Source organism: Balaenoptera ricei, chromosome 18, assembly GCF_028023285.1.
Source record: "Balaenoptera ricei isolate mBalRic1 chromosome 18, mBalRic1.hap2, whole genome shotgun sequence".
NCBI lineage: Eukaryota > Metazoa > Chordata > Mammalia > Artiodactyla > Balaenopteridae > Balaenoptera > Balaenoptera ricei.
In genome coordinates, this window is record NC_082656.1 from 11,265,259 (window position 1) to 11,292,664 (window position 27,406).

Consider the following 27,406-nt stretch of genomic DNA (forward strand, 5'->3'; position numbering starts at 1 on the left):
TCTATTTTGAGCTCAAATCAGTTAAGAATGTCATGGCCATTGAGAAGTGAGTATCTGGACTTGTGAGTTTTGTATTTCTGCATGTTTGACCCATGGCTGAAATTTTAAAATTCAAATAATAACAATTCAATAATAAGCTCTTTTTCAAACATATAAATATGTTTATATATCTTTTCTGAATCTTTGTATGTCTATAATTTAGAAGAACCTTTACTTCTTGAGTGAGTGTGTAATATTCATAAATTAGATTATAAAGTCTCTTCAATTAAAGGAGCTCTATTCTGATTGGCTTATAGAGATAAATAGTACTTACATGAGTTGAATATTCCTAAAATTCCCAGAAATTAAGGGAACTGAACTAATAATTTCAGTGTGCTAAAAAAAGATATTCTTTGGCTTCCCTGGTGGCGCAGTGGTTGAGAATCTGCCTGCTAATGCAGGGGACACGGGTTCGAGCCCTGGTCTGGGAAGATCCCACATGCCGTGGAGCAACTAGGCCCGTGAGCCACAACTACTGAGCCTGCGCGTCTGGAGCCTGTGCTCCACAACAAGAGAGGCCGCAATAGTGAGAGGCCCGCGCACCGCGATGAAGAGTGGGCCCCGCTTGCCACAACTAGAGAAAGCCCTGGCACAGAAACGAAGACCCAACACGCCAAAAATAAATAAATAAATAAATAAATTTTTTTTAAAAAGGATATTCTTAAATTTTATTTTAAAGGCAGATTCTCAACCACTGCGCCACCAGGGAAGCCCAAAAAGGATATTCTTAATGAAACTAACTCAAGTATTTTAAGAATTAAAGTTCATATAATTTAGATAAATTTTTGCAAATGAGACTAATTTAATATTGTTGGTTTAGTAAAAACAGTTAAATCTTCTCTGCGATACCAGCATTAAGTATCATACAAGATTACATTTTTATTTTACTTTGGTATGTTCTTCCTAAATTTATATAGGTTTACTTATGGAAAAAGCTAACATTACTTCTACTAAATGTTTAAGATTATGAATAATGAAAACTTGTGTTTAACTAAATTAAATCATTATTCTAAAAACTTTATTTCAATATTAATTATATCTTATAATATGTCAGCTTAATGATAGTTTCCAAGATTTTTAGATCATTTAAAATCTTGGACTGATACTAAATTGAGTAAATTAATGGATATTCATTAAATACCAGATCATTTCTTTTTTTTTTTTTTTTTTTTTTTTTTTAGAAGTTTTTTTTTTTACAAATGACCTAATTTATTTTTATTTATTTATTTATTTATGGCTGTGTTGGGTCTTCGTTTCTGTGCGAGGGTTTCCTCTAGTTGCGGCAAGTGGGGGCCACTCTTCATCGCGGTGCGCGGGCCTCTCACTGTCGCGGCCTCTCTCGCTGCGGAGCACAGGCTCCAGACGCGCAGGCTCAGTAGCTGTGGCTCACGGGCCCAGTTGCTCCGCGGCATGTGGGATCCTCCCAGACCAGGGCTTGAACCCGTGTCCCCTGCGTCGGCAGGCAGACTCTCATCCACTGCGCCACCAGGGAAGCCCCAGATCATTTCTAAATAAGATGGGATACTGAAGCATTAATTACTAAGCATAATTATAAGTTTATATTCTTTTTATCTCATTTTTTGAGGGTACGGAGAATCTATATATGTGGGGTGTTTTAATGAATGTGTTCATTTTTCTCCATTTCAAAAACCTGTACTATAAAGAATATGTAGGAAATAGGAAGTTATAGAGGTTCAATAAAAAGGAACTTTATTCACCCTGGTCAGAGCTAGCTATGGTTTGATGGTTTTATTTGTAAGATTTTCACAAAGAACTTTAGTATCAAATATTATACCGATGTAAAACTAGAATTTAGTTTTCCCTCTGTTAAAATGACAAAATTTTTCTTGGATTATTGGCTACATCTTGGTAAACAGTTAGTTATCAAAGTTTATTCTTGACAGAGGACCTTCAAGATGGCAGAGGAGTAAGACGTGGAGATCACCTTCCTCCCCACAAATACATCAAAAATACATCTACATATGGAACAGCTCCTACAGAACACCTACTGAATGCTGGCAGAAGACCTCAGACTTCCCAAAAGACAAGAAAATCCCCATGTACCTGGGTAGGGAAAAAGAAAAAAGAAAAAACAGAGACAAAAGAATAGAGATGGGACCTGCATCTCTGGGAGGGAGCTGTGAAGGAGGAAAAGTTTCCACACACTAGGAAGCCCCTTCACTGGCGGAGATGGGGAGTGGGTAGGGGGGAAGCTTCCGAGCCATGGAGAAGAGCGCAGCCACAGGGGTGCAGAGAGCAAAGCAGAGAGATTCCCGCACAGAGGATCAGTGCCAACCAGCACTCACCAGCCTGAGAGGCTTGTCTGTTCACCCACCGGGGCAGGTGGGGGCTGGGAGCTGAGCCTCGGACTTCAGAGGTCAGATCCTAGGGAGAGGACTGGGGTTGGCTGTGTGAACACAGCCTGAAGGGGTCTAGTGTGCCACAGCTAGCTGGGAGGGAGTCCAGGAAAAAGCCTGGACCTGCCTAAGACGCAAGAGACCATTGTTTCACGGTGCGTGAGGAGAGGGGATGCAGAGCACCGCCTAAGCGAGCTCCAGAGACAGGCGTGAGCTGTGGCTATCTGCGGGGACACCAGAGACGGGCGTGAAACACTAAGGCTGCTGCTGCAGCCACCAAGAAGCCTGTGTGCAAGCACAGGTCACTATCCACACCTCCCCTCCTGGGAGCCTGTGCAGCCCGCCACTGTCAGGGTCCCGTGATCCAGGGACAACTTCCCCAGGAAAACACACAGTGTGCCTCAGGCTGTTGCAACATCATTCTGGCCTCTGCCGCGGTAAGCTCGCCCCACATTCCGTACCCCTCCCTCCCCCTGGCCTGAGTGAGCCAGAGCCCCCTAATCAGCTGCTCCTTTAACCCCCTCCTGCCTGGGCAAAGAACAGATGCCAGAGGGTAATCTACATGCAGAGGCAGGGCAAATGCAAAGCTGAACCCCAGGAGCTGTGAGAACAAAGAAGAGAAAGGGAAATTTCTCCATGGAGCCTCAGGAGCAGTGGATTAAATCTCCACAATCAACCTGATGTACCTGCATCTGTGGAATACCTGAATAGACAACGCATCATCCCAAAATAGAGGCTGTGGACTTTGGGAGCAACTGTAGACTTGGGGTTTGCTGTCTGTGACAGACTAGTTTCTAATTTTTATGTTTATCTTAGTATAGTTTTTAGTGCTTGGTATCATTGGTGGATGTGTTTATTGGTTTGGGTGCTCTCTTCTTTTTTTCTTTATTACTTTATTTTTTATTTTAATAATTTTTTTTAATTTTTTACTTTAATAACTTTATTTTATTTTATTTTTCTTTCTTCTTTTTCTCCCTTTTCTTCAGAGCAGTGTGGCTGACAGGGTATTGGTGCTCTGGCCGGGCGTCAGGCCTGAGCCTCTGAGGTGGGAGAGCCGAGTTAAGGACATTGGACCACCAGAGACCTCCCAGCCCCATATAATATCAATCAGCGAGAGCTCTCCCAGAGATCTCCATCTCAACGCTAAGACCCAGCTCCACTCAATGACCAGCAAGCTCCAGTGCTGAACACCCCATGCCAAACAACTAGCAAGACAGGAACACAACCCCACCCATTAGCAGAGAGGCTGCCTAAAATCATAATAAGTTCACAGACCCCAAAACACACCACTGGACATGGTCCTACCCACCAGAAAGACAAGATCCAGTCTCATTCACCAGAACACAGGCACCAGTCCACTCCACCAGGAAGCCTACACAACCCACTGAACGACCTTACCCACTGGGGGCAGACACCAAAAACAACAGGAACTATGAAACTGCAGTCTGTGAAAAGGAGACCCCAAGCACAGTAAGCTAAGCAAAGTGAGAAGACAGAGAAGTACACAGCAGATGAAGGAGCAAAGTAAAAACCCACCAGACCAAACAAATGAAGAGGAAATAGGCAGTGTACCTGAAAGAGAGTTCAGAGTAATGATAGTAAAGATAATCCAAAATCTTGGAAATAGAATGGAGAAACTACAAGAAATGTTTAACAAGGACCTAGAAGAACTAAAGAGCAAACAAAAAATGATGATCAACACAATATATGAAATTAAAAATTCTCTAGAAGGAATCAAAGCAGAATAACTGAGGCAGAAGAACAGATAAGTGACCTGGAAGATAAAATAGTGGAAATAACTACCGCAGAGCAGAATAAAGAAAAAAGAATGAAAAGCATTGAGGACAGTCTCAGAGACCTCTGAGACAACACTAAATGCACCTACATTCGAATTATAGGGGTCCCAGAAGAAGAAGAGAAAAAGAAAGGATCTGAGAAAATATTTGAAGAGATTATAGTTGAAAACTTCCCTAATAGGGGAAAGGAAATAGTCAATCAAGTCCAGGAAGCACAGAGAGTCCCATAAAGGATAAATCCAAGGAGAAACATGCCAAAACGCATATTAATCAAACTATCAAAAATTAAATACAAAGAAAAAATGTTAAAAGCAGCAAGGGAAAAGCAACAAATAACATACAACGGAATCCCCATAAGGTGGACAGCTGATCTTTCAGCAGAAACTGCAAGCCAGAAGGGAGTGGCAGGACATATTTAAAGTGAAAGGGAAAAACCTACAACCAAGGTTACTCTACCCAGCAAGGATCTTGTTCAGATTTGACAGGGAAATTAAAACCTTTACAGACAAGCAAAAGCTAAGAGAATTCAGCACCACCAAACCAGCTTTACAACAAATGCTAAAGGAACTTCTCTAGGCAGGAAACACAAGAGAAGGAAAAGACCTACAATAACAAACCCAAAAGATTAAGAAAATGCTAACAGGAACATACATATCGATAATTACCTTAAATTAAAATGGATTAAATGCCCTAACCAAAAGACACAGACCAGCTGAATGGATACAAAAACAAGACCTGTATATATGCTGTCTACAAGAGACCCACTTCAGACCTAGGGACACATACAGACTGAAAGTGAGGGGATGGAAAAAGATATTCCATGCAAATGGAAATCAAAAGAAAGCTGGAGTAACAATTCTCATATCAGACAAAATAGACTTTAAAACAAAGATTATTACAAGAGACAAAGAAGGACACTACATAATGATCAAGGGATCAATCCAAGAAGATATAAAAATTGTAAATATTTATGTACCCAACATAGGAGCACCTCAATACCTAAGGCAAATGCTAACAGCCATAAAAGGGGAAATCAACAGTAACACAATAAGGTAGGGGACTTTAACACCCTACTTTCAACAATGGACAGATCATCCAAAATGAAAATAAATAAGGAAACACAAGCTTTAAATGATACATTAAACAAGATGGACTTAATTGATATTTATAGGACATTACATCCAAAAACAACAGAATACACTTTCTTCTCAAGTGCTCATGGAACATTCTCCAGGATAGATCATATCCTGGGTCACAAATCAAGCCTTCGTAATTTAAGAAAACTGAAATCATATCAAGTATCTTTTCCAACCACAATGCTATGAGACTAGATATCAATTACAGGAAAAAATCTGTAAAAAATACAAACACATGGAGCCTAAACGATACACTACTTAATAAACAAGAGATCACTGAAGAAATCAAAGAGGAAATCAAAAAAATACCTAGAAACAAATGACAATGAAAACACTACGACCCAAAACCTATGTGATGCAGCAAAAGCAGTCCTAAGAGGGACGTTTATAGCAATACAATCCTACCTCAAGAAACAAGACACATCTCAAATAAACAACCTAACCTCACACCTAAAGCAATTAGAAAAAGAAGAACAAAAAAATCCCCCAAAGTTAGCAGAAGGAAAGAAATCATAAACATCAGATCAGAAATAAATGAAAAAGAAGGAAACGATAGCAAAGATCAATAAAACTAAAAGCTGGTTCTTTCAGAAGATAAACAAAATTGAGAAACCTTTAGCTAGAATCATCAAAAAAAAAAAAGGGAGAAGAGTCAAATCAATAGAATTAGAAATGAAAAAGGAGAAGTAACAACTGACACTGCAGAAATACAAAGGATCATGAGAGATTACTACAAGCAACTATATGCCAATAAAATGGACAACCTGGAAGAAATGGACAAATTCTTAGAAAAGCACAACCTTCCGAGACTGAACCAGGAAGAAATAGAAAATATGAACAGACCAATCACAAGCACTGAAATTGAGACTGTGATAAAAAACCTTCCAAGAAACAAAAGCCCAGGACCAGATGGCTTCACAGGCGAATTCTATCAAACATCTAGAGAATGGTTAACACCTATCCTTCTCAAACTCTTCCAAAATATAGCAGAGGGAGGAACACTCCCAAACTCATTCTACAAGGCCACCATCACCCTGATAACAAAACCAGACAAAGACACTACAAAAGAAGAAAATTACAGATCAATATCACTGATGAACATAGATGCAAAAATCCTCAACAAAATACTAGCAAACAGAATCCAACAGCACACTAAAAGGATCATACACTGTGATCAAGTGGGGTTTATCCCAGGAATGCAAGGATTCTTCAATATATGCAAATCAATCAATGATACACCATATTAACAAATTGAAGGATAAAAACCATATGATCATCTCAACAGATGCAGAAAAAGCTTTCAACAAAATTCAACATCCATTTATGATAAAAACTCTCCAAAAGTAGGCATCGAGGGAACTTACCTCAACATAATAAAGGCCTTATATGACAAACCCACAGCCAAAATCATCGTTCTCAATGGTGAAAAACTGAAACCATAGAAGGTTAAATTTGCATGGGTAAAAGGTAATGAATATGACTATTTCACTAATTGTGTGCTGTATGGGGAGTTCCTAAAGAATTGCCAATGCCCCTGCTATCTGTGACATGTCTTTATTTATTAGAATCCTGGTGCTGCTTTGCCTGTTATTAGACAATAATAACTATGACAGTGTGAATAGTCATAGTTTCAGTTATTTTTAAAATGTTAACTTAGGCACAATTTCTTTAATTTGAATCTGGCATCTTCTAAGCCAGTGGTTTTCAATTGGAGATTTGCATTATTCACCTATGGTGTTATATTCACATACAGATGTTTAGGACCTACTTCAGCTCACTAAATCTCTTTACTTGATATTCTTGATATATTCTAGGTACATTCTTACTTTATTCTTGGTATATTGTATCAGGATTATTATATATCACAAGATTTTTCTCTGAAATATAATCATTTCAATAAACATAATCATTTATTCATTTTATAAATTAGATTGTCATGTTCACTGTTTTCTTTGAAAATAGGTCTATTAGGTTTATAGATATTTTGTCTAAAGTAGTTTTTGACTGAATTTATGATCTTGTTCTGCAGGCCACAGAAACAACCAAATTTTTTTGTCAGTTTCATTATTTTTAAAGTGGACTCTCATCAGATCTTTCACCTTGAAACTTACCAGTAATAGGTTAACCACAGCAATTTTAAGTCTCTTGTCTTCTACAGAGAATTTTCTGTTTTACACTTATGCTTCCCTGAAAGCACCTGCAATAAGCTACAGGCCAGAGTGCTTCATCTTCAAAGAAGTAGGAGCATCTCAGAGCCTGTGAAAAGGATTATACCAGGTACTTCAGGGAACAGGCTTCTGATAGCACCACTTGAACAACTTTGATCACTAATCATCAGGGAAATACTAGTCAAAACCACAATGAGATATCACCTCACACCTGTCAGAATGGCTATCATTAAAAAGACAAGAAATAACAAGTATTAGCAAAGATGTAGAGAAAATGGAACCCTTGTGCACTCTTGAGGGGAATGTAAATTGGTACAGCCACTATGGAAAACAGTATGGAGGTTCCTAAAAAAATTAAAAACAGAACTACAATATAACACAGAAATTCCACTCTTGGGTATTTATCTGAAGAAAACAAAAACACTAATTTGAAAAGATATATGCACCCCTATGTTCATTGCAGCATTATTTACAATAGTCAAGATATGGAAGCAACCTAAGTGACCATCAACAGATAAGTGGATAAAGAAGATGCAGTGTGTATATATATATATATATATATATATATATATATATATATATACACACACACACACACACACACACACAATGGAATATTACTCAGCTATAAAAAAGAATGAAATCTTGCCACTTGCTAGAACATGGGTGGACTTAGAGCATATTATGCTAAGTGAAATAATTCAGACAGAGGAAGACAAGTACTGTTTGACACTTATATGTGGGATCTAAAATATAAAACGAATAAATATATCAAAACAGAAACAGACTCATAGATACAGAGAACAAACTAGTGGTTGCCAGAGGGGAGGGGGTTGGGCAAAATAGGTGAAAGGGATTAAAATGTATGAACTACCAGCTATAAAATGGAATAAGTCATAGGGATGTAATATATGGCATAGGGAATATAGTCAATAATGTAATAACTTTGTATGGTGCATAATCTATAAAAATATCAAATCACTATGTTGTATAAGTGAAACAAATATAATACTGTAAGTCAACTATAGTTTAAAAAAAAGAAACAACTTTGAGAACCTACCAGTGTGATGAGTCAGGATTCCCAGAACTGTAGTCCAGAAGCAGCTGGAGTCAGAAGTCTGCTAACCAAAGATAAAACAGAACAAGAACTAATGACCCAGGACTGAATGAACTGATGAGAGATAACTGTGATTTTTTGCTGGAATATTGTTGCTGTTTTAATTTCCTATTTTTGTATATACAAGAGCAATTTTGCTTTCTTCTTAAGTGATGACTTAAGTGATGACTCATAACAATTGAGTAGACTCTGCCTTTAAATAAATAAAATAAAACACTTGTAAATTATATCTTATTCTCCCTGACTAAGCCCTCAAGAATTTGGAATCACATATTGAGAACATTTTTAATGTAGCCAGTCCTATCAATTTTCTTCATAGTCATACTTTGAAAAGCCTTCTCCATGCCAGAGTCAGATAAACATTTACCTAGAGTGATTTCTAGTTCACTTAAAAGTTGATTGGTTTGTTTTTAACTTAACGAGTGTTATGTTTGGGTGAGTTATTTCAGGATGATTATTTCATTGATTCAACTTGCAATGTACTAAATTTTTAAGTAGCTAGATACTACATTTTTATATTTATAAATCACTTTCAACTCAAAAAACAGCACTCCCCCCAACATGGAACAATTTCCAGGAAGTGTAGGCTGAAGAAATTGTGATGCTCTCACCCTTGCTCTGCCCCTACACTCATATGCCAAAGAAAATGCCAAACTATAGCTATGTATATAAAGTTACAATAAGGTTCTTGTGATGAATACATTAATTTTTTTTTTTTAACATGTGAAGTTGCCAAGTAAAGAGTCTTGATGGCCTCAAAGGTCACTTTCAGTTCAAAGAGAAAAAGTAAGACCCAGATGTATTATCCTTTATAAGCCTTTATCAGTGGATGGGCAGTTCTCAGTTCCCAGAAACAATTCTGACCCTATTTTTTTTTAGAAAGAAGTACCAAAAGAATATATAGAGTATATAATTAAATATTTGTTAGATAATGATGTCCCCCCAATAGCCGATAGGGTGTAAAGGAAATTTTTGGTTTTCTCTACTCACAACACCTTTGACATCAAATATGTGAGTTTTTCTCTCACATTAAGCAATTTCCCAACTCTCTGGATACCATGGGGGTATCCTACAACTCAATTATGACACTAACTATCTAGAGTTAATGCAGACCCCACAGGTTAAGGGCTCAGCTCCACAAGATTACCCTCCACTTCAGACGTCAATCCCAAATCCAGATTGTCACCTGTACTACTAACCAACTGGCTGTAAATCATAGATTCCTACAGCCTCCTCCTCAAGTTTGCTAATTATCCACAACTGCTCACAGAACTCAGGAAAACACTTGCTTATGTTTCCCTGTTTATTATTAAGGATATTGTAAACGATACAGATGAAGAGCTGTATAGAGATACCTAACTAGACATCCAAGAGGAGCTTCTGTCCCACAGAGTTTGGGTGCATCACCTTCCTGACACATGGTTGCTTTCACCAACCTGAAGTCTCTATAAACCCTGTGGTTAAGAGTTTTTATGGAAGCTTCCTTTCCTGCATAGGCATGATTGATCAAGCCACTGACCACTGGTGATTAAGTCAATTTCCAAAAGTCCTTATCTTCTTCTAGGAGGTTGGAAGGTGGGGCTAAAAGATCCAACCATCTCATTACAGGCCCCCATCCTCCAAGAGTCACCTTATTAGCATAAACTCAGGTGTGGTTGAAAGGGGCTTATTGTGAATAACAAAACATGCTCTTCTCAGCCTTATCACTCAGGTAATTATAAGGGTTTTAGAAGCTCTGTGCCAGGAACCAAGGACAAAATCAAATATATACCTCTTTTATATAACAATATCACGGGGTGTGAAACAAACATTTAGTTGAAACAATTATAAAAGGTATAATGAAAACATGCCAGAGACCACTTCAAGTAAGGACAGTTGATATACTTAATTACTCATACATGAATCAACAGTTTTTCAAATCTTTTCTAGAAGAATAATAAGTATAAATAACAAACACTACTAGGACCAGGAGCAATCTTCAATTAGTCCCTCATTTTTAATGATATAACTGAGGACTACTCAATCATTGGCAATATAGCAAGAAGTATGTTTCACAACCATTTGAAATAATCCAGAGCTATGCATTGTTTGGGGAACAAAACTTACCATGACAAAATATGTCTCTTTGGCTTGATGGTTATTTGGGGCTGGTTGTTTTTAAGAAACAAAAGGGTCTCCTCCCCTTAACTGCCTAAAAGAATTTAAATAAAAGGCCTGTTCCAAGAAGACCTATCACCATAGATTACTAAAGTATAATATGAACTAGGTGTGGTAGACTAGGGGAAACTCAGTAGTCTGATCAAAGTGTTATATGCGCTCCATTGTCTCTGTGTGGCCCGGAAAACATCTGTTTGCCAAACCTTTGCTTTTTTTCATTGCCAGCTAAAAAGTGTCACTTGTCATCGGGTTCTACAAGAATGGAGTCACTAGCCACTGCAGCCGCTGACCTTCAACACACCCTGAAAGGTGTTCAGGGAGGAGATCAGAATGAGGGACGCTGTGCTCTGGGAAAAGCTGACATTCTGCTAGCCTTCAGATAGATCTTTTCAGGAGATTTATGAGTCCGGTATCTTGCATCTTCTCATATCTAGAAAAGCACTAAAATCATTAATGGAGACCTCTGCTCCTGGTGACTAGCAGCAACCTTCTGCCAAAATGTGTGCTTGATTACATGTATACTCCCTTCTCTAAAATCACATATATACAGACCTCCTCCTATACCTCTTTGGAGCAGTTCCTCAGAGCCATCTGAGAGGCTGTCTCCCTGGCTATTGTCCTCATTTTGCCCCAAATAAAACTTAACTCACAACTCTTACATTGTGCATGCTTTTTTTGCAATCGACATCATCTTCCTGTAAATTGCCTCCCTACCCTTTGAAGTCCCAAACCCATACCTGCTTCTCCTTCTCTCCGATGGCATATAAGCTTCAATTGCCTGACTTGTCTTTGGGCTCATATTCTTATGGAGCCTCTGTACATACATAATTAAATTTGATTTTCTCCTGTTATCTCTCTCATTTCAATTTAATTCTTAGACCAGCCAGAAGAACCTAGAAGGGTAGAGGAAAGTTTTTTTCCTCCCCCAAAGCATGCACTTTGAAAATTTGATGGATAGTAAACTAAAGAGGAGGAAACACTAGAACAGTAGAACAGTTTTCCCAAGACTCCTGAAAGGCTTTGGTGCTTATCAGGAAGTACACCTACCATAGAGTAAAAAGGTAATAGGGCGAATTACTGAAAGGTAATGAGGAGACACCAATGCTATGACAATGCCCTTCAAAGTCACCAATTCACTCATTGAACTAAAACCTAGCTAGCAAGTGAAATAACAGTGAGAAGGAGGACCCCAGGAATTGACAGGCAAATAAGCACTGCAGGCAACCCACAGTGAATTCTGCACCGGGAGGAATGTTTGGGGTACTCATTTGCATGTTGGTTACCAGAAAGTTCTTTCAGTTCACAGTCATTTTAAAGCACTCCTTGTCAGAGCCTGGGAATGCACTGAAGTGTCTGAACAAAGGTGAACTGGCAATGAGTTAGTTCTCTTCTGTAACCCATAGGAGACAATATGCCTTCTATTGGGAATTTATATATTCTTTTTACATGTTTATCACGCAAACAGAGCAGAGCCTCTGACTACTGGACTACTGTATCTCTTGTTAAAGAAAAGTTCTCTGACCACGTTGACCCCATTTCTGCCTTAATCTCTGGATTCTGAGGTTGTAGAGCCTCCAACCAAGTTCCCCACCTTAGAGAGAGTGATATCTCACTCTTCTGCATCTACTGCAGAATCATCAGATGCATCTACTGCATCTGCTTCCTATTTATAAAGGGTGAACTTTCAGAAAAGCAATGTTTCTTCCTTTAATCCACAGCAATATTTATTGCTTCAGGGGAATTCCAGTCTTGTCCTCTGGCAAGCTCACAGTTCTCAATTTATACAGGCAAAGCAAATGCATTTTCTCTCCTTCATGTGAAAAAGGTTGTGGCTAACAGGATTCTGTTGCTGACAAGTGTAGCCATTTTAATTATTCTGAAACAAAAATAAACAAAAAAGATAATCTTAAAGTCAAGAGTCCCCTCTAGAAATTTCTTTCTCATGGCATCTTTGCAATCAGCACAATTTAGCTTCCATCATCACTGTTTTTTAAGTGCCTACTAAGTACTAGTTGTGGTAGAGTGCCCACCCCTGCCCTTTAGTCACCAACACTTACCAGAATAAAGACACAAAGCAGGTCTGTACAATAATTACATTCAGCACTTTCTAAATCTCATAAGTGGATACAGTATTCTCCTTAAGTAAAGAGTACCAGGAAGGCTATAGGTTGTATGAAGGAGAATAGAGATGCAATCCAGGATGATGTGCTTATAAATAGGATGGAACAGAGGCAGTGATAACATCTCTTTTCTTTGGACTAAGGGAATGCTTTATAATGATGGCCAGATTTTTGCAATGAATACAAATGAAATAGGAGAGCCCCCAACTATTTGTCTCTTTGGTATATACAAGGCTAGTTCTTCCAAAATGTGGTCTTAACAGTGGAATAATTATTTTAGGTATGCTGGTATAATGGACTTCATCAGTCTCATTTCAACATGGATCTATTACCAACTACACTCAGAGGATCCTCTGCAGTTAAATTCTGGCTACTTTTACTAGTGACACGCAAAAGGCAACAATGGTGTGGTCTCTCAACCTCACAATCAAGGACTGTGTGGAGAAAATACATAAAAGTAGCTCAGTAGATCACATGATGATTTTCTATGCACAATAAACTGCAAATAGCCACCTCCTTAGGGAATGCCTAGCTGTGTATCTATTGCTTTTAATCCCACCTAACTCCTTTTAGTATATTAGTTCTGCTTCACACAGGAGAAATGCAAACTTTTTTTTTAGCATGCAAACAACAGTAAATCACATCTTCTTTCACTTTTATAGCTCAATGCAAATATTTAACATTTATCTCATGTTTCTTATTATCAAAGCACCTGCTATCATGTGAGAGACAAATTTTAGTTTTACTCACTATATAGAGGAATAAATCAAAATACAAAGAGAAAAATAACTTCGTACATACGGTCTACGACACAGTTGAAATCTGAATTCAGAATTTGTAAGGTACATTCTTCTCATAAATGTAGGTATAGCATATAGAACTCTTAGCCAATGAAAACCATAGAATGAGTACTGACTACTTAGTGAAAAGTGTGAACCTTGTAAATGCCTTATCAGTATCTTTTCCTAGAAATCATTTGCTTCTATATTCTTCACAAAATGGCCTGAACAGAAAAACTAATGACATAATTACTTAAGATCTTTGAAACAGTTGAAGAGAATCTGATGAATGGATTAAAAATTCTGTCCTTTTTACGAGTATCACTACTGTAATTTGGTTATATGTGGAGTTTTTATTGAGCATTATTAATCATTCTTAAATGCTAAGACAGAAGATCCAGATATTTTTAAAAGTTATCTTTTAATGTTTGCCAGGCCACAAAAACTACTAAAATATCAGCGTTTTTAAAATATTGATGGTAATTAGAATGAGTATACACGTAGATCGAAAGAAACAAAATTTCCATAAAGCTAATATCTTTAAATACTTCACTAAATATCAAAATACTGAGTTATTTGAAATCATATTTCTTGGAAGCTAGTTGTTTACTGAGGAGAAAAATCTAATCTAAGACACTGACCATTTCATTTTGGTATCAAATCAACTCCTTTTTTAAGGCAAAGTCCAGTCCAAAGTCACTGTGATTTCAAACTCTAGAGAGAAATCAATCCCAATTGAAAACTGCAGTGCTTTACACTATCTTATTTTGTAGAAAATACATCTTAAATTTTATACGTTGATCGGAAAGCAATGTGTTTGCGAAAGACCTGGAATAAATACTAGAGCAGATAGAAACAAAGAAATGGGGTTTACTATCATATATTGAATAAGTGATGGGCTTTGACTACCTTTTTTTTTCTGATTCAAAATTTTAAACACATTTCAGTTCAACTTTGACTAAAATAACATAATCAGCTTCTCTGCTTTTATTTTGGTTCCCTATCTTTGCCAGTATTTCTAGGTGTGATGAGAAATAGAACTTTACAGACAAATTACAAAATGACAGGGTACAGAAGAAATAAGATAGCTGTGGATCCCAGAGGAAGGATCCGAGTTGAATAGCATGAAGGGATTGGGTTGGGAGAGAAACAAAGAAAACTGAACAAAGGGACATGTCTTAATCAGAGCACATTTAGAAATGTGAATTTACTCAAGGTAGCATAAATAAAGAGGGATCTCACAGGTTCCAAGAAAATGAAATCCAAGTTCACGCAGGGCTGGGAGTTGGAATGGAAGATGAGGATCAAGATTGCTCTTCATCTCTCAAAGCCGCATGGCTTCCCTCCATTCTACTTCTCTATTCTGGTCTCAAGTTTTCTAGCTTTGTCTTCAAAACTATTATTTACTATTTCCTGAATCTTTTTTTTTTTAATTGTTGAATGATTCATTTATTTCATGTATTTTTTATATCTTTATTGGAGTATAATTGCTTTACAATGGTGTGTTTGTTTCTGCTGTACAACAAAGTGAATCAGCTATATGTATACATATATCCCCCTATCCCCTCCCTCTTGAGCCTCCCTTCCACCCTCCCTATCCCACCTCTCTAGGTGGTCACAAAGCACCAAGCTGATCTCCCTGTGCTATGCAGCAGCTTTCCACTAGCCATCCATTTTACATTTGGTAGTGTATATATGTCAATGCTACTCTCTCACTTCATCCCAGCTTCCCCTTCCCCACCTGTGTCCTCAAGTCTGGTCTCTACGTCTGCATCTTTATTCCTGTCCTGCCACTAGGTTCATCAGTACCATTTTTTTAGATTCCATATATGTGCATTAGTATACGGTATTTGTTTTTCTCTTTCTGATTTCCTGAATCATTGACAGGCAGGTGGTTCTGGTTCTCCATGGTACAGATTCCTACCCTGGCTCTATAAGACTAATTATTTCTATACCCAATGTTGCCTCCATTCTGAGTGACCCAGTTTCCAAGCCTCCACCCTTTTCAGTTAGCTTGAGTCAGGGGACAGAATCAAATGGTAATAAGGTTGCCCCTTCTGGACAGTGCGTGAATCAAGATTTATAAATGGGAGTGTAGGAAGGCATGAAATGGACAGCATCTGTATACTATGGAATAGAAAAAAATCCTGGGCTTTTATATAGAAATAGCCACTTCTTTATCAGGCTTAATTGTTGTCTTGGAAGGCTGAATTTTTTTTTTTTTTTTGAAAGAACCCTTAGATTCTTCATTCAATCTTTTTTTTTAGTGGACATCTATTTTTTTTACTTCTTTTTTTAAAATTTATTTATTTATTTATTTATGGCTGTGTTGGGTCTTCGTTTATGTGCGAGGACTTTCTCTAGTTGCGGCAAGTGGGGGCCACTCTTCATCGCGGCGCGCGGGCCTCTCACTATCGCGGCCTCTCTTGTTGCGGAGCACAGGCTCCAGACGCGCAGGCTCAGTAGTTGTGGCTCACGGGCCCAGTTGCTCCGCGGCATGTGGGATCTTCCCAGACCAGGGCTCGAACCCGTGTCCCCTGCATTGGCAGGCAGATTCTCAACCACTGCGCCACCAGGGAAGCCCGGAAGGCTGAATTTGAGACCCAGCAGTGAAGAGTGAAAATGATGAGACTGATGTTACAAAGTAATGAAATAAATTTCTGTACAAAATCAAAAGCAGGAGTCTTTGGAGAATGGCCATAGTGATATAGAATAGAACGTTATCCATAGCTTTATTATTTCTACATAATGTAGAAATGGAAAAGAATGCCAATAATTATGCCTTGAAAACTGTAATCCCAATATGTTATATTAAAGAAATTACTATTTACAAAATACCATAAATAAATAATAGTATTTCTATTTATAAATGATTAAATGTGGGTCAGAAGGAAGGCATTCATGATGAATATTCATAGATCACAAACCAATCTGTGTCAGGTATAAAAAAATAACTTAATGTCTGAATCTCTAATCTCTCCAGGTTACTATATTTAATGTACTTAGGAAAATGAGTCAATCTCTCTCACATATTTGATACAGAATTCCTTAAATTCTAAATAACAAAATTAGTAAACCTTGAAAGTTTAGAACACCTTTATTTAGTATATGAAATATGTATCTATTTACCAAACCAAGAGTACCTTTACTTCCCTGTTTTACCCAGCATTCATTCAGAGCTAAAATGTATTAATAATTCTTCATCCCAGTAGTTTCAATGGTTTTCAATGTGCTTTAAGCAATAAGAAAGTAATTTGGGATAGGTATATTAATGGAAGTTCTGACTGAAGAGGTCTTTATCTAGAACTCTTTTTCCAGATCTATGGCTTTGAAACTTCTTTGATGTTTTATGTATTCACCTAGTATCTACACACCTAAATAAGTTTACATATATACATATTGCATGTTACATACATATATACAATATAACGTACAATCAGCCCTCCATATCCACGGATTCTGCATCCACAAATACAGAAACCAACTGTGAGGGACTTAAGCATCTGCATATTTTGGTATCCAGAGGGGTCCTGTAGCCAATCCCCTGCAAATACCAAAGGACAACTGTATATAACATATGTAGATACATATGAAATGGAAGTTTTACAAACCATTACTTACTCTGTCTATATGCAATATTCTCTGCTATTTTTACTACTTTTCCAATTCTATTTCCTCTTTTTAAAAATGCTGGTCACAACACACTAAACTGATTTCACAAGCCACAAATGAGTTCCAATCTGTAGTTTGGAAAACACTGCTTTAGACCAATTAAACACTGTACTTTATTTCAACTTTCTTCAATTAATTTGATATACCTAGAGACAGACTGTGTCATTTGTGAAGTGATAGCCAAGACCAATATATGACTTATATTGGTCTACCAACCCATATATGTTCTTCCTAGTAACCATGCAGCCTTCCTCTATAAATTAGCGTGGGTAGTTTCACTGTAAATTGCACAGGCATTTCCTTTATTTGCAGAAAATATCTATTTTCAAATGGAGAAAAGAATCCCCCCCAAAAGACAAACTAAATCGCACAGTGAATCTAACAGAAAGTGATTAATGAGATCGATTGTCGGCATAGTCCAGCTTACTTCCCTCAAGAAGGGTGAATAGGACCTCAAATTCATCTTCATTAATATGTTACCACTTAGTGCGGTGCTCTAGAGATACATTTGCTAGTTAATAATTAATCAGAAAAGTTCTCCAGTGATAGTGGCAGAAGAGAGAATGAATGGGTAGATTTGCTCTGCATAGAGAAAGCTTTCCAACAATGACACCATAGCCTTAAAGACATAAGAACAACAGCCTTTATGAAGTCTGGATGGAATGATACATTTTTAAAGATGCAATCCTCTGGAAAAACAGGTTTAGTCTCACTACACGAATAATGCTCACTATTCCACAGCACCTCCCCTGTGGCTCATGTATCCCTAAACCTTCCCTATCATATAATACCCCAGTTTATCCTTCAGAATGCTCCTCCTGACTGTAATTAATTATTCTATCATTATTTGCTCTATGTCTGCCATCTCCCTTAGACTGGCTAACTCAATATGGAATCCACAGTGCCTAGCCCGGTGTGTACCACATCAACAGAACTCAACAAATATTTATTGAATGAATGAGTGAATGGATGGATGGAAAAAAGTGAGTGAATATTTTATAATATGATTATCACACTTTTTCTCCTTTCGAATAAGGTAGAGACTAACAGCACCAACGGCATACTCTCTGTGCATTTACTGAAAAGCCTGTTCCCTTCCTCTTATTCACCCAAGCCAAGAATTTTTTAGTTCTGTTCAATTTTCCCGCCTTGTATCCCATTCAACTAATGTTTATTGGGTTCCTGCTGTGGGTCAGCAACTACAATATCTCTCTAATCCATCTGTTCCTCTCCTTTCCGTGTGCCACAGTCTCACCATTTCTCCCCTATGTTACTGCAGCAGCAACTTAAATCTTCCCTGTATCCTGTCTCTAATAGTGACCGCCCCCCACCCAATCTATTCTACACACGGCTGCCCAAGTAATCTTCCTGAAATATATGCTATCCCCTTGCTCAAAATCCTCAAAGCCAAACTCCTAAGTCTGGCATACAAGGTCCCACCTTTTTTCCTAGGTTCATCTCCCTGACATCAATTATATACTCTCCTTACATAACAAAATTTCTATAATACTATGCTGAATGTCCCATGCTGTTTCATCACTCCATAACTTTGAACATCCTGTTCCTTCTTCTTGAAATATCCTTCCCATTTTCTTCACCTGATGTGAAGAAAAATTCATTCTTAAAGATCTAATGATAACTTTTCTATGAAACCTTCCTTGGTCCAATGACCCTTCTCAGCCAATTACTCTTCTAAGCCACTGTCCTTTTTTTGTGCTCCTCATTCTGTATTTCAAGCCTACAACAACATTTATTAAATTTTACTGTTATTTCATCACTAATCATCAGAGGAATGCAAATCAAAACCACATGAGATATCATCTCACACCTGTCAGAACGGCTATCATCAAAAGAACACAAATAACGAACGTTGGCGAGGCTACGGAGAAAAGGGAACACTGGTGCACTCCTGGTGGGGGTGTAAATTGGTGCAGCCTCTGTGGAGAACAGGATGGAGGTTCCTCAAAAAACTAAAGATAAAACTATCATATGACCCAGCAATTCCACTCCTGGGTATATATCCGAAAAACACAAAACAAAACACTAATTCAAAAAGATACACACACCCCAATGTTCACGGCAGCATTATTTACAATTGCCGAGATACAGAAGCAACCTAAGTGTTCATTAACAGATGAATGGATAAAGAAGTTTTGGCATATATATATGTATATATATATACACACACATATACATACATATATATATATATATATATACACACACACACAATGGACTACTACTCAGCCATTAAAAAGAACAAAATTTTGCCATTTGCAGCAACATGGATGGACTTGAAGGGCATTATGCTAAGTGAAGTAAGTCAGACAAAGAAAGAAAATACTGTATGATATCACTTATATGTGGAATCTAAAAAACACAACAAACTAGTGAGTATAACAAAAAAGAAGCAGACTCACAGATATAGAGAACAAACTAGTGGTTACAGTGGAGAGGGGCAATATAGGGATGGGGGAGTGGGAGGTACAAGCTATTGGGTGTAAGATAGGCTCAAGGATGTATCATACTACACTGAAAATGTAGCCAATATTTTGTAATAACTGTAAATAGAAAGTAACTTTTAATATTGCATTTTTTAAAGTTTTTTTTAAATAATAAATTAATAAAAAAATACATTTTACTGTTATTTACATGCCTATTTTCACCCCCTCCATAAGACTTCAAAGCCCTTCAGGATGAATATCAGTGAGCATGAATGAAGATTTGGGCATAAATCCACTTTTCTATCTACAGTACCTATCATAGATGTTGTCTATCAGATTCCATAGTTTCTGGACACATAATCCAATTTAGCTGGTTTATGCAAAAAGGGAGTTATTGTGAGGTGTAAGGCAGCTAACAAAATTTCTAGGAGAGGCAGGTTGTGCAGCTTGGCTGTTACTCAACCAACAACTCTCAGGCCCTAGAACACTCAGTGCCTGTCTAAGGGACTCTCCTCGCTGAAATCTCACTCTCACCAATGATAAGACCACTAGTCCCTTTATCAAAGCTTCTGCAGGAGAATCAAACATTGCACCACCCTACTTGCCAGAAGATTCTATCTCCCTGCATATTTACACCAACCACTCATTACTCCTTCCTTCCAAGTCTCACTTACAAAAGGATGATACTCTGCACAACTCCAGAAGTGGCCATCACATCACGCAGAGCCTGTAAGCCATATGCTGAGACACTCTTCACACAGGTTATATACGCTTGAGGAAACACAGCTCACATGTGGAATCCTAGCTGCAGAGGGGTCTGGGAAATGTAATTTCAACCTTCCTGCTTTAATAGTTCAGGAAGTCATGCTAAAAGGGAGCTGGAGTGGGTGGTGAGTGAACCACTTTGCAGTTCCTCCTCCATTAAATGCCTAATAAATGATGAGGAGGAATGAACAGATAGAAGGAAGAAATGTAAGGATCATAATTATCATCTTAATTCCTCCATATTCTACTGTTTAAGTCATTCAAATGTAACTTTTAAATTAACAAAATGTACCATTATTTCTTCAAAAGTATTATTTACTTCTTTTCAGGCAGTTATTTTGCTCTGTCTTTAGTATATCGTCTGCTTCTAAATTTTTCTAATGTTCATACTACCTATATGTTTCTTCCAGTTTAGCTTGTGATTTGAAATATACTGCATTCTTTTATTTGTACAGGAACATGAACCCTCTGATTATAACAACACATACTGACTCTGACTAACAACGACAACGATAAAAGTTGCTTTCAAATGTGAAACCATAATTCCAAGTTATTTCTGTCAGAATAGATAAATTAAACATAACTTTGATTTCTTTCTGAACTTGGAATCTTTATAGCACATTGATGACAGCAATTAAGCTATCTATTTTAGGCATATTAGCTATAGAACTCTTTTGTAAAAATTCACAAGGCTAAATAAACTATTTTTTAAACCTGTGTTTAAGTTTTTGTTTTCCAAAGATCAAGCCCCAAATTAGCAATCTTCTAGTGAGTTTCCAATGCATGGCTTTTAGATACTCAGACTGAGTTTCTAAAGATAAAATTACACTTAGTTATAGAACTTACTCTATCCCAATTCAGCCACTGACTTATTGAATGATACACGTGAGCTATGTATGATATAGTACTTTGTTAAACAAAGTACTGTAGGAAGCGTTAAGAGGTTAGGAGGATGAAACTCTGGTAGATAAGAGCCAGGTGAAGATTTTATTATAGCAATAATACTGTGAATTCATTTCTAGATAATACCTTATAATTTTTTTAAAGTTTCTCTTATTAAACAATATTCACAACATTTCTGGGAAACAATCAGGCATCTCCGTTTTGACGATGAGGAAACTGAATTCAAATCAAAAGTATATATTGAGCACCTACTACATGCCAGCTACTGTGTTAGGTACGATAGTTACCATAGTTACAGTTATCTCTAGATAGTGTAGAGATAGTGTAATAAGAGTGTAATCAATGTCATGATAGGAAAGTATAGAGTAGAATAGAGTGGTATAGAGTAGGATAGCAGCATCAAGTTTGAAAAGGTGCACAAAAGCAGCTCTTAGCTCAGACTTGCAGAGAAAGTGAGAGTAACATCTAAACCAGTGGTTCTCAACCATTGGCAATTTTACCTGGATCCCCAACTTTGCGACACTTCCTAATATCTGGAGACGTATTTGATTTCCAATTTTTGGACGGTGGGAGGTGCTATTGGCTTCTAGTGGCTAGAAGCCAGAGATGCTGCTAAACCTCTTTCCAAGTCTCACCCACAGGATAGTCCCTGTGAAACAGATTATTCAGTCCCAAATGTCAACAGTGCTGCAGTTGAGAAAACTTGATCTAGGCTGAGCTAATATATAACAAAGAGTTGGTAGGTGGAGACAGAAGGGGAGGATATGGCAGGGGTGGAGGAATGACAGAGGACAGTGTTCCAAGAGTGAGAACCACTTGTTGGAAGGACCTCCACACTGACTGGTTCACTGATATTTTTTAATTGTCGTAAAATATACATAATGTAAAATTTACCATTTTAACCACTTTTAAGTGTACAGTTCAGTGACATTAAGTACTTTCACATTGTTGTGCAACGATCACTACCATCCATCTCCAGAATCTCTTCATCATTCCAGACTATAACTCTGTACCCATTAAACACTAACTCCCCATTTTCCCTCCGCCCAGCCCGTGGCCACCACCATTCTACGCTCTGTCTCTATGAATTTGACTGCTCTAGGAACCTTACATAAATGGAATCATACAGGACTTGTTCTTTTGTGTCTGGTTTACTTCACTTAGTACAATGTCCTCAAGGTCCATCCATATGGTAGCATGTGTCACATTTTCCTTCCTTTTTAGGGCTGAATAATATTCCTTTGTATGTATAGACCACATTTTGTTTATCCACTCATTGGTTGATAGACACATGGGTTGCTTTCACCTTTTGGCTACTGGGAATAATGCTGCTATGAACATGGGCATACAAGTAACGGTTTGAGTCCCTGCATTACATTCTTCTGGGTATATATCTAGAAGTCATTCACCAATTATTTTTATGTACCAGTTAATTGTTCTAGTGCTTCGTATATGGTAAAAAAATAATACCAAATATCCCTCATATCATGAAACTTAAATTCTAGTGAAGGAATACAAACACATGAACAAGATCATTTCAGATAGGCTTATCAAGAAAATAAAAGGAGATGATGTGGAGTTGAATATGACTGGAACTTAGAGTGCTGGAACTTAGGAAGGGAGTGGTAAGAAGGAAAGGTAGTAGAAGCCTTACAATGCAGGCAACCCAGATAACGATTCTCTACTTCATTTTATGGGCAATGAAAAGTTCAGAGAAGTTAAATGAATTGCCAAAGGTCTTACAGGTAATAAATTCTACAGGCCAGGCTAGAACCAGTATCACTGCCTATCCTTACCATACAGATTTTCTTTGGAGCTGCAAAATTGGATAAGGGTACATGTTTATCAAACACAGCAACCTGTACCGTACCAACCAGACATCTGATCTTTTCCATCTGCTTTCATGATTCTCTCCAGAATCAATGCCATGAATGGTTAGAGGACATTTTAATGCTTTACTTACCCACATTCATTCTGTATCCAGCTTTGCTGCTGGTATTCCTCTTTGCTTTTTAAAAGAGATTTTCTATGAGTACAAGATAAAATAGTATTGATTCTAAAAAGAAATGCCATACTTCCCTATAGCTTAGCTTTAAAATAAACAACCTTTGTTCAGTTCAAAAAAATTTGCATATGACCTGAGTAAGTAACATTTGACAGAAGAGAGGAGTGTTCTGTTGAACAGTAAGAACACTTTCTTCTAACTCTTGCTTTCATTCAAGGTCATGTGCAGCTTACATAAATATTACATGAAACCTGTTTTTCAAGGAATCACTGTCTATGATGATTTATAGAGACAGTAGTCCATTGGCAAAGTCTACCTTTTCAAATATCACAAGCTTTTATTTTCCAGCAAGAAGAAGAAAGTGACTCTCATTAGGTAAATGGAGCTATTCTTTCATGCAGAATTAAGATTTTAATGCAGTTTATGTGTGCAATTAAGATTTATCAAAGGTTTTCTTGTGTGTCAGGTGACAAGATGTGTTGCAACTCAGTTTAAAGTCCAGACCTCACTGGTTGGAAGAGCAAGAATAAGTTATGACACAAAGTTTGTATCAGGAAAAGATAGAGAATATTTTCTTTTTTATTCTCATTTAATCTTTTGCTGCAATGTGAGCTATTATAGAAGTAAATAGTGAATAGATATTCTTAGACGTAAAACTGTTTTATAAAAAGAGGCCAATTTTGCTGAATATATTTGCTCTGTCAACAAATAGGTGCTGAACAACTATTATGTGTAAAGCACTTTAATAGGTGCTATTAAAATTGTCATATGTCATTGTGAAGCAAAATATTTTCCTACATATATTAACTGATTTGTCTGGTAAAATAAAAAAGAATACGCTGCATGAAAAGATTTAACATGCTTTAGAGAAGTTTTACTATATTATTAAAAATCCCATAATTACTGTCAGGGGACCTCATTTTTATCATTTAGAATTGACCTCAGATAAAGTACTCTGTAAATACATTACTTAATATAATACTACAAGAAGTAAAAAGGACTTTTCATTGCCTTGCTTTTCACAGAATCTCCTTCTACGTCTCTGATAAACTCCTTAACTTCCTTTTTGCTTATTCATTATTCAACACATTTTTATTAAGTGTCAGGCACTATGCTTGACACTGAGGATACGAAGGTGAAGAAGGAAGGAAACAGTTGTTCTTTTGTGAAGCAGACAGTCTGGTTGGGGAGACAAATAAATAACATGACAGGTCAAATAGAGGTTACCACTGGGACACACGGTAGGAGCATCAAGACCAACATACGGTGGAGAGATAAAAAAGGGGAAATGATGGGGAAAACATCTCAGAGGAAGAGACATTTATCTCACCCATAAAGAAATTCTCTACAGTCTCATCACTACCAGAGGAAGAACACAATTTTTCAATGCAGGTTTCGAACCCAGTTTTAGGCGACTCCTTTAAATCATTCAGCTAGGTACCCATTATCCCCAGCTGGTTCATACTTGAATTGAGCCTGAGGGGGCCCTAGCAATTATGCCTCCCAAGCTGTAATGTTATCTCCATCACTATTCATTTTTTTGTTGTTGCCTTGGTTTTAGGAGTGAGTTTCATTTTCTAGTGAGACTGAAGCACTCTCCTGAATTCCAAACGGTGTGTCCAGGACCCTGATCCCCTGCTTTTAGCTCTTGCCAAGTTCTCCCGCACTCATTCCCACTCTTCCCAAAGATCAAAGTGCCTGTTTCCAGGTTACTTCCCTTACAGGATGGGTCCATCTTCCAACTCAGACAGAATTCATAAAAATTGCATCTAGTTTCACCTCTCAAATTGGACCCCAGAAAACAAACACCATCTGATGAGGAAGGTAGCCAGCCACACCCCCACAAGCATTGTGATACAGGAGGCACTGCTAGTTGTCTCCTCACCTGGGGTGAGGACATATATCAGTAAGTGTTCTTTTGTTGCAAGCAACACAAATCATTTCGAGCATCTTTAACGGAAAAAAAAAGAAAACGCATTGGAAAGAAGTTGAGGTCACAGAGTTAAAGGAAAATCTAAAGAGCCAAAGTTCAGAGAGACCAGAAACCAGAGCCGTTCTGGGCACTGAGGCAACAGGAATGAAGGGACACGCTCTCCAGGAGGCCATCACTGGAATGAATCTACTTTGAACACATTCTGCAAGACTTCAGTTCCAGAGAAAAGGCATGAGGTTGGCCAAGCTTGGGGCATGTGCCCACCCACTGGCCAGAGGAAGACAGGTACCACTATTGACTACATCCAATGGAAGAGGAGTGATTCTCCAAAGCACAGTTGGGATGCTGTTACCACCAGAAGGGTGAGACACTGAGCTGCAAAAATAAAAATGTCCACTATAGGAGTCAGTCTTGCTACTGGGTGAGTTCTCAGCGTTCCAGTCTTGTGGGTTCCTAGTCTATATCCTTCTTCCCACTGTATAAAGTTTCAGCGTACCTTCTAACTTGTTCCATGTGGGTTCCAAAGCTTTCAACATATGAGCACCAGGAGTCTTTGAAGATAAAACTTTCAAATAAAAATGAAATATAAATCATGGAAAAGAAATTATCTTTCTCCAGAACAGTTAATTTTTTAAGGATCAACAATGTAAATAACAATAAGAACCCACTAATAAATCTCCTTGCTATATAAAAAATAATTCTGTGTGTTCTTGTCATTTAGAGTAACTCCTTGAAAAGTCATGCCCTATATTTATCCCCTCACTCAATAGTTAATGGCCATATTAACTAATCACCCCTCTTTCTATTGAACTAAGGATTTTTTGAGCTGTTTTCCTACTTGCACTTTTGAGATTCCTCCAAATAAGCTGTCATGTGGCAACACTTTAAATTACACCTTTTCTGTTTGACTATCCCCATTAACCACCATGTGAGCATACTCATCTCGTGGTGTTAGCTCATTCTGTCTTCCTATCTTTTTTTACAAAAAGGAAGAAAATATTAAGACCCCATTTCTTATCCTCATAATCCTTGAGTGCCTAAATGTTGGTCCTGGTGACAATCTTTGGAGTGGAGTTTTTCAAGACTTGAATATGGAAGGCCTGATACTTATCACTATGACAAAGCTCAGTGTGGATGATCCTGAAGAAGAAGAAGATGACAGTAATAATAATACTAACAGATGATATGTACTGAGCCTTTGTTGTACAAGGCTCTGCCCTGAGTACTTTACATGCAGTATGCTTCCGTACTGATGGGAATGATCTGGGAGAGAGAGATAATTACAGGAGAGAGAAGGGATTATTACTGGAGCCAAGTCCCTGAGTAGATGAAGAGAGATGGGAAGGTAGGATCTAGAGCTCACGTGGAGAAGCTGTTTTTAGAAACAGGGGATTCCATCCATTATAACATGGCTAAGAGACTGGTAGATTTGGATTTGGAAAGATGAAGGAGTTGTCTTACGATGGCTTCTACTTTCTCAGAAAAATAAGAAGAAAATGGTAGAAGAGAGAAAGGTGGGTAGTTATTGGAGGTATGAGGAAAATGACAGGCAACAGAGCTGCTACTATTAACTTTAGCAGAAATAAAAGACTGTCACAATAATCTGGAGAAGAGGGGGAAACTGTAAATTTCATGTGGAACAGACGGAAGATACCCCTGAGGTTGTGCAGAACTTTTAGGAGATGACTGTGAGTTCTCACAAAGCAGGCTGGGGCAGGGCAAAGAGAAACAATCTTTTGTGAATAGTATAGCCCTACTTCTATATACACCCCAGTAGATGGACCTTGAGAGAAAGGGATTCCATGTATTTTTCTTCTTCAATCTTACTTAATTCAATAGTTAAGGAAGCAATACCATATACTTCCTAAGATAGGGTGTGTCTATCTTGTTCACTGCTGTATCTCCAGTGGTAGGCAAAATGCCTGAAATGGAAGAGGTGCTTGATAAATATTTTATCAATGAATTGATGACTAGATAGATGGATGGATGGATGAATAAGAAATTTATGATATTTT

The 27,406-nt window shown here is 37.7% G+C and overlaps 1 protein-coding gene across 10 annotated transcripts in view; it reads right to left on the reverse strand.

Annotated features, from left to right (window-relative positions):
- The window catches only part of LOC132352370 (uncharacterized), a 515,897-nt gene that overhangs the window by 400,695 nt on the left and 87,796 nt on the right, over positions 1-27,406 (reverse strand). For 9 of the 10 annotated variants that reach the window (XR_009498696.1, XR_009498692.1, XR_009498698.1 and 6 more), the window contains one exon: positions 8,557-8,617. Coding sequence is in view for 2 of the 10 variants with exons in the window: in XM_059902822.1 (XP_059758805.1) it covers positions 8,557-8,617 (61 nt within the window). In the remaining 8 variants the exon portion in view is untranslated. The remainder of the gene's footprint in view (positions 1-8,556; positions 8,618-27,406) is intronic. The other variant, XM_059902824.1, reaches the window with a different exon arrangement.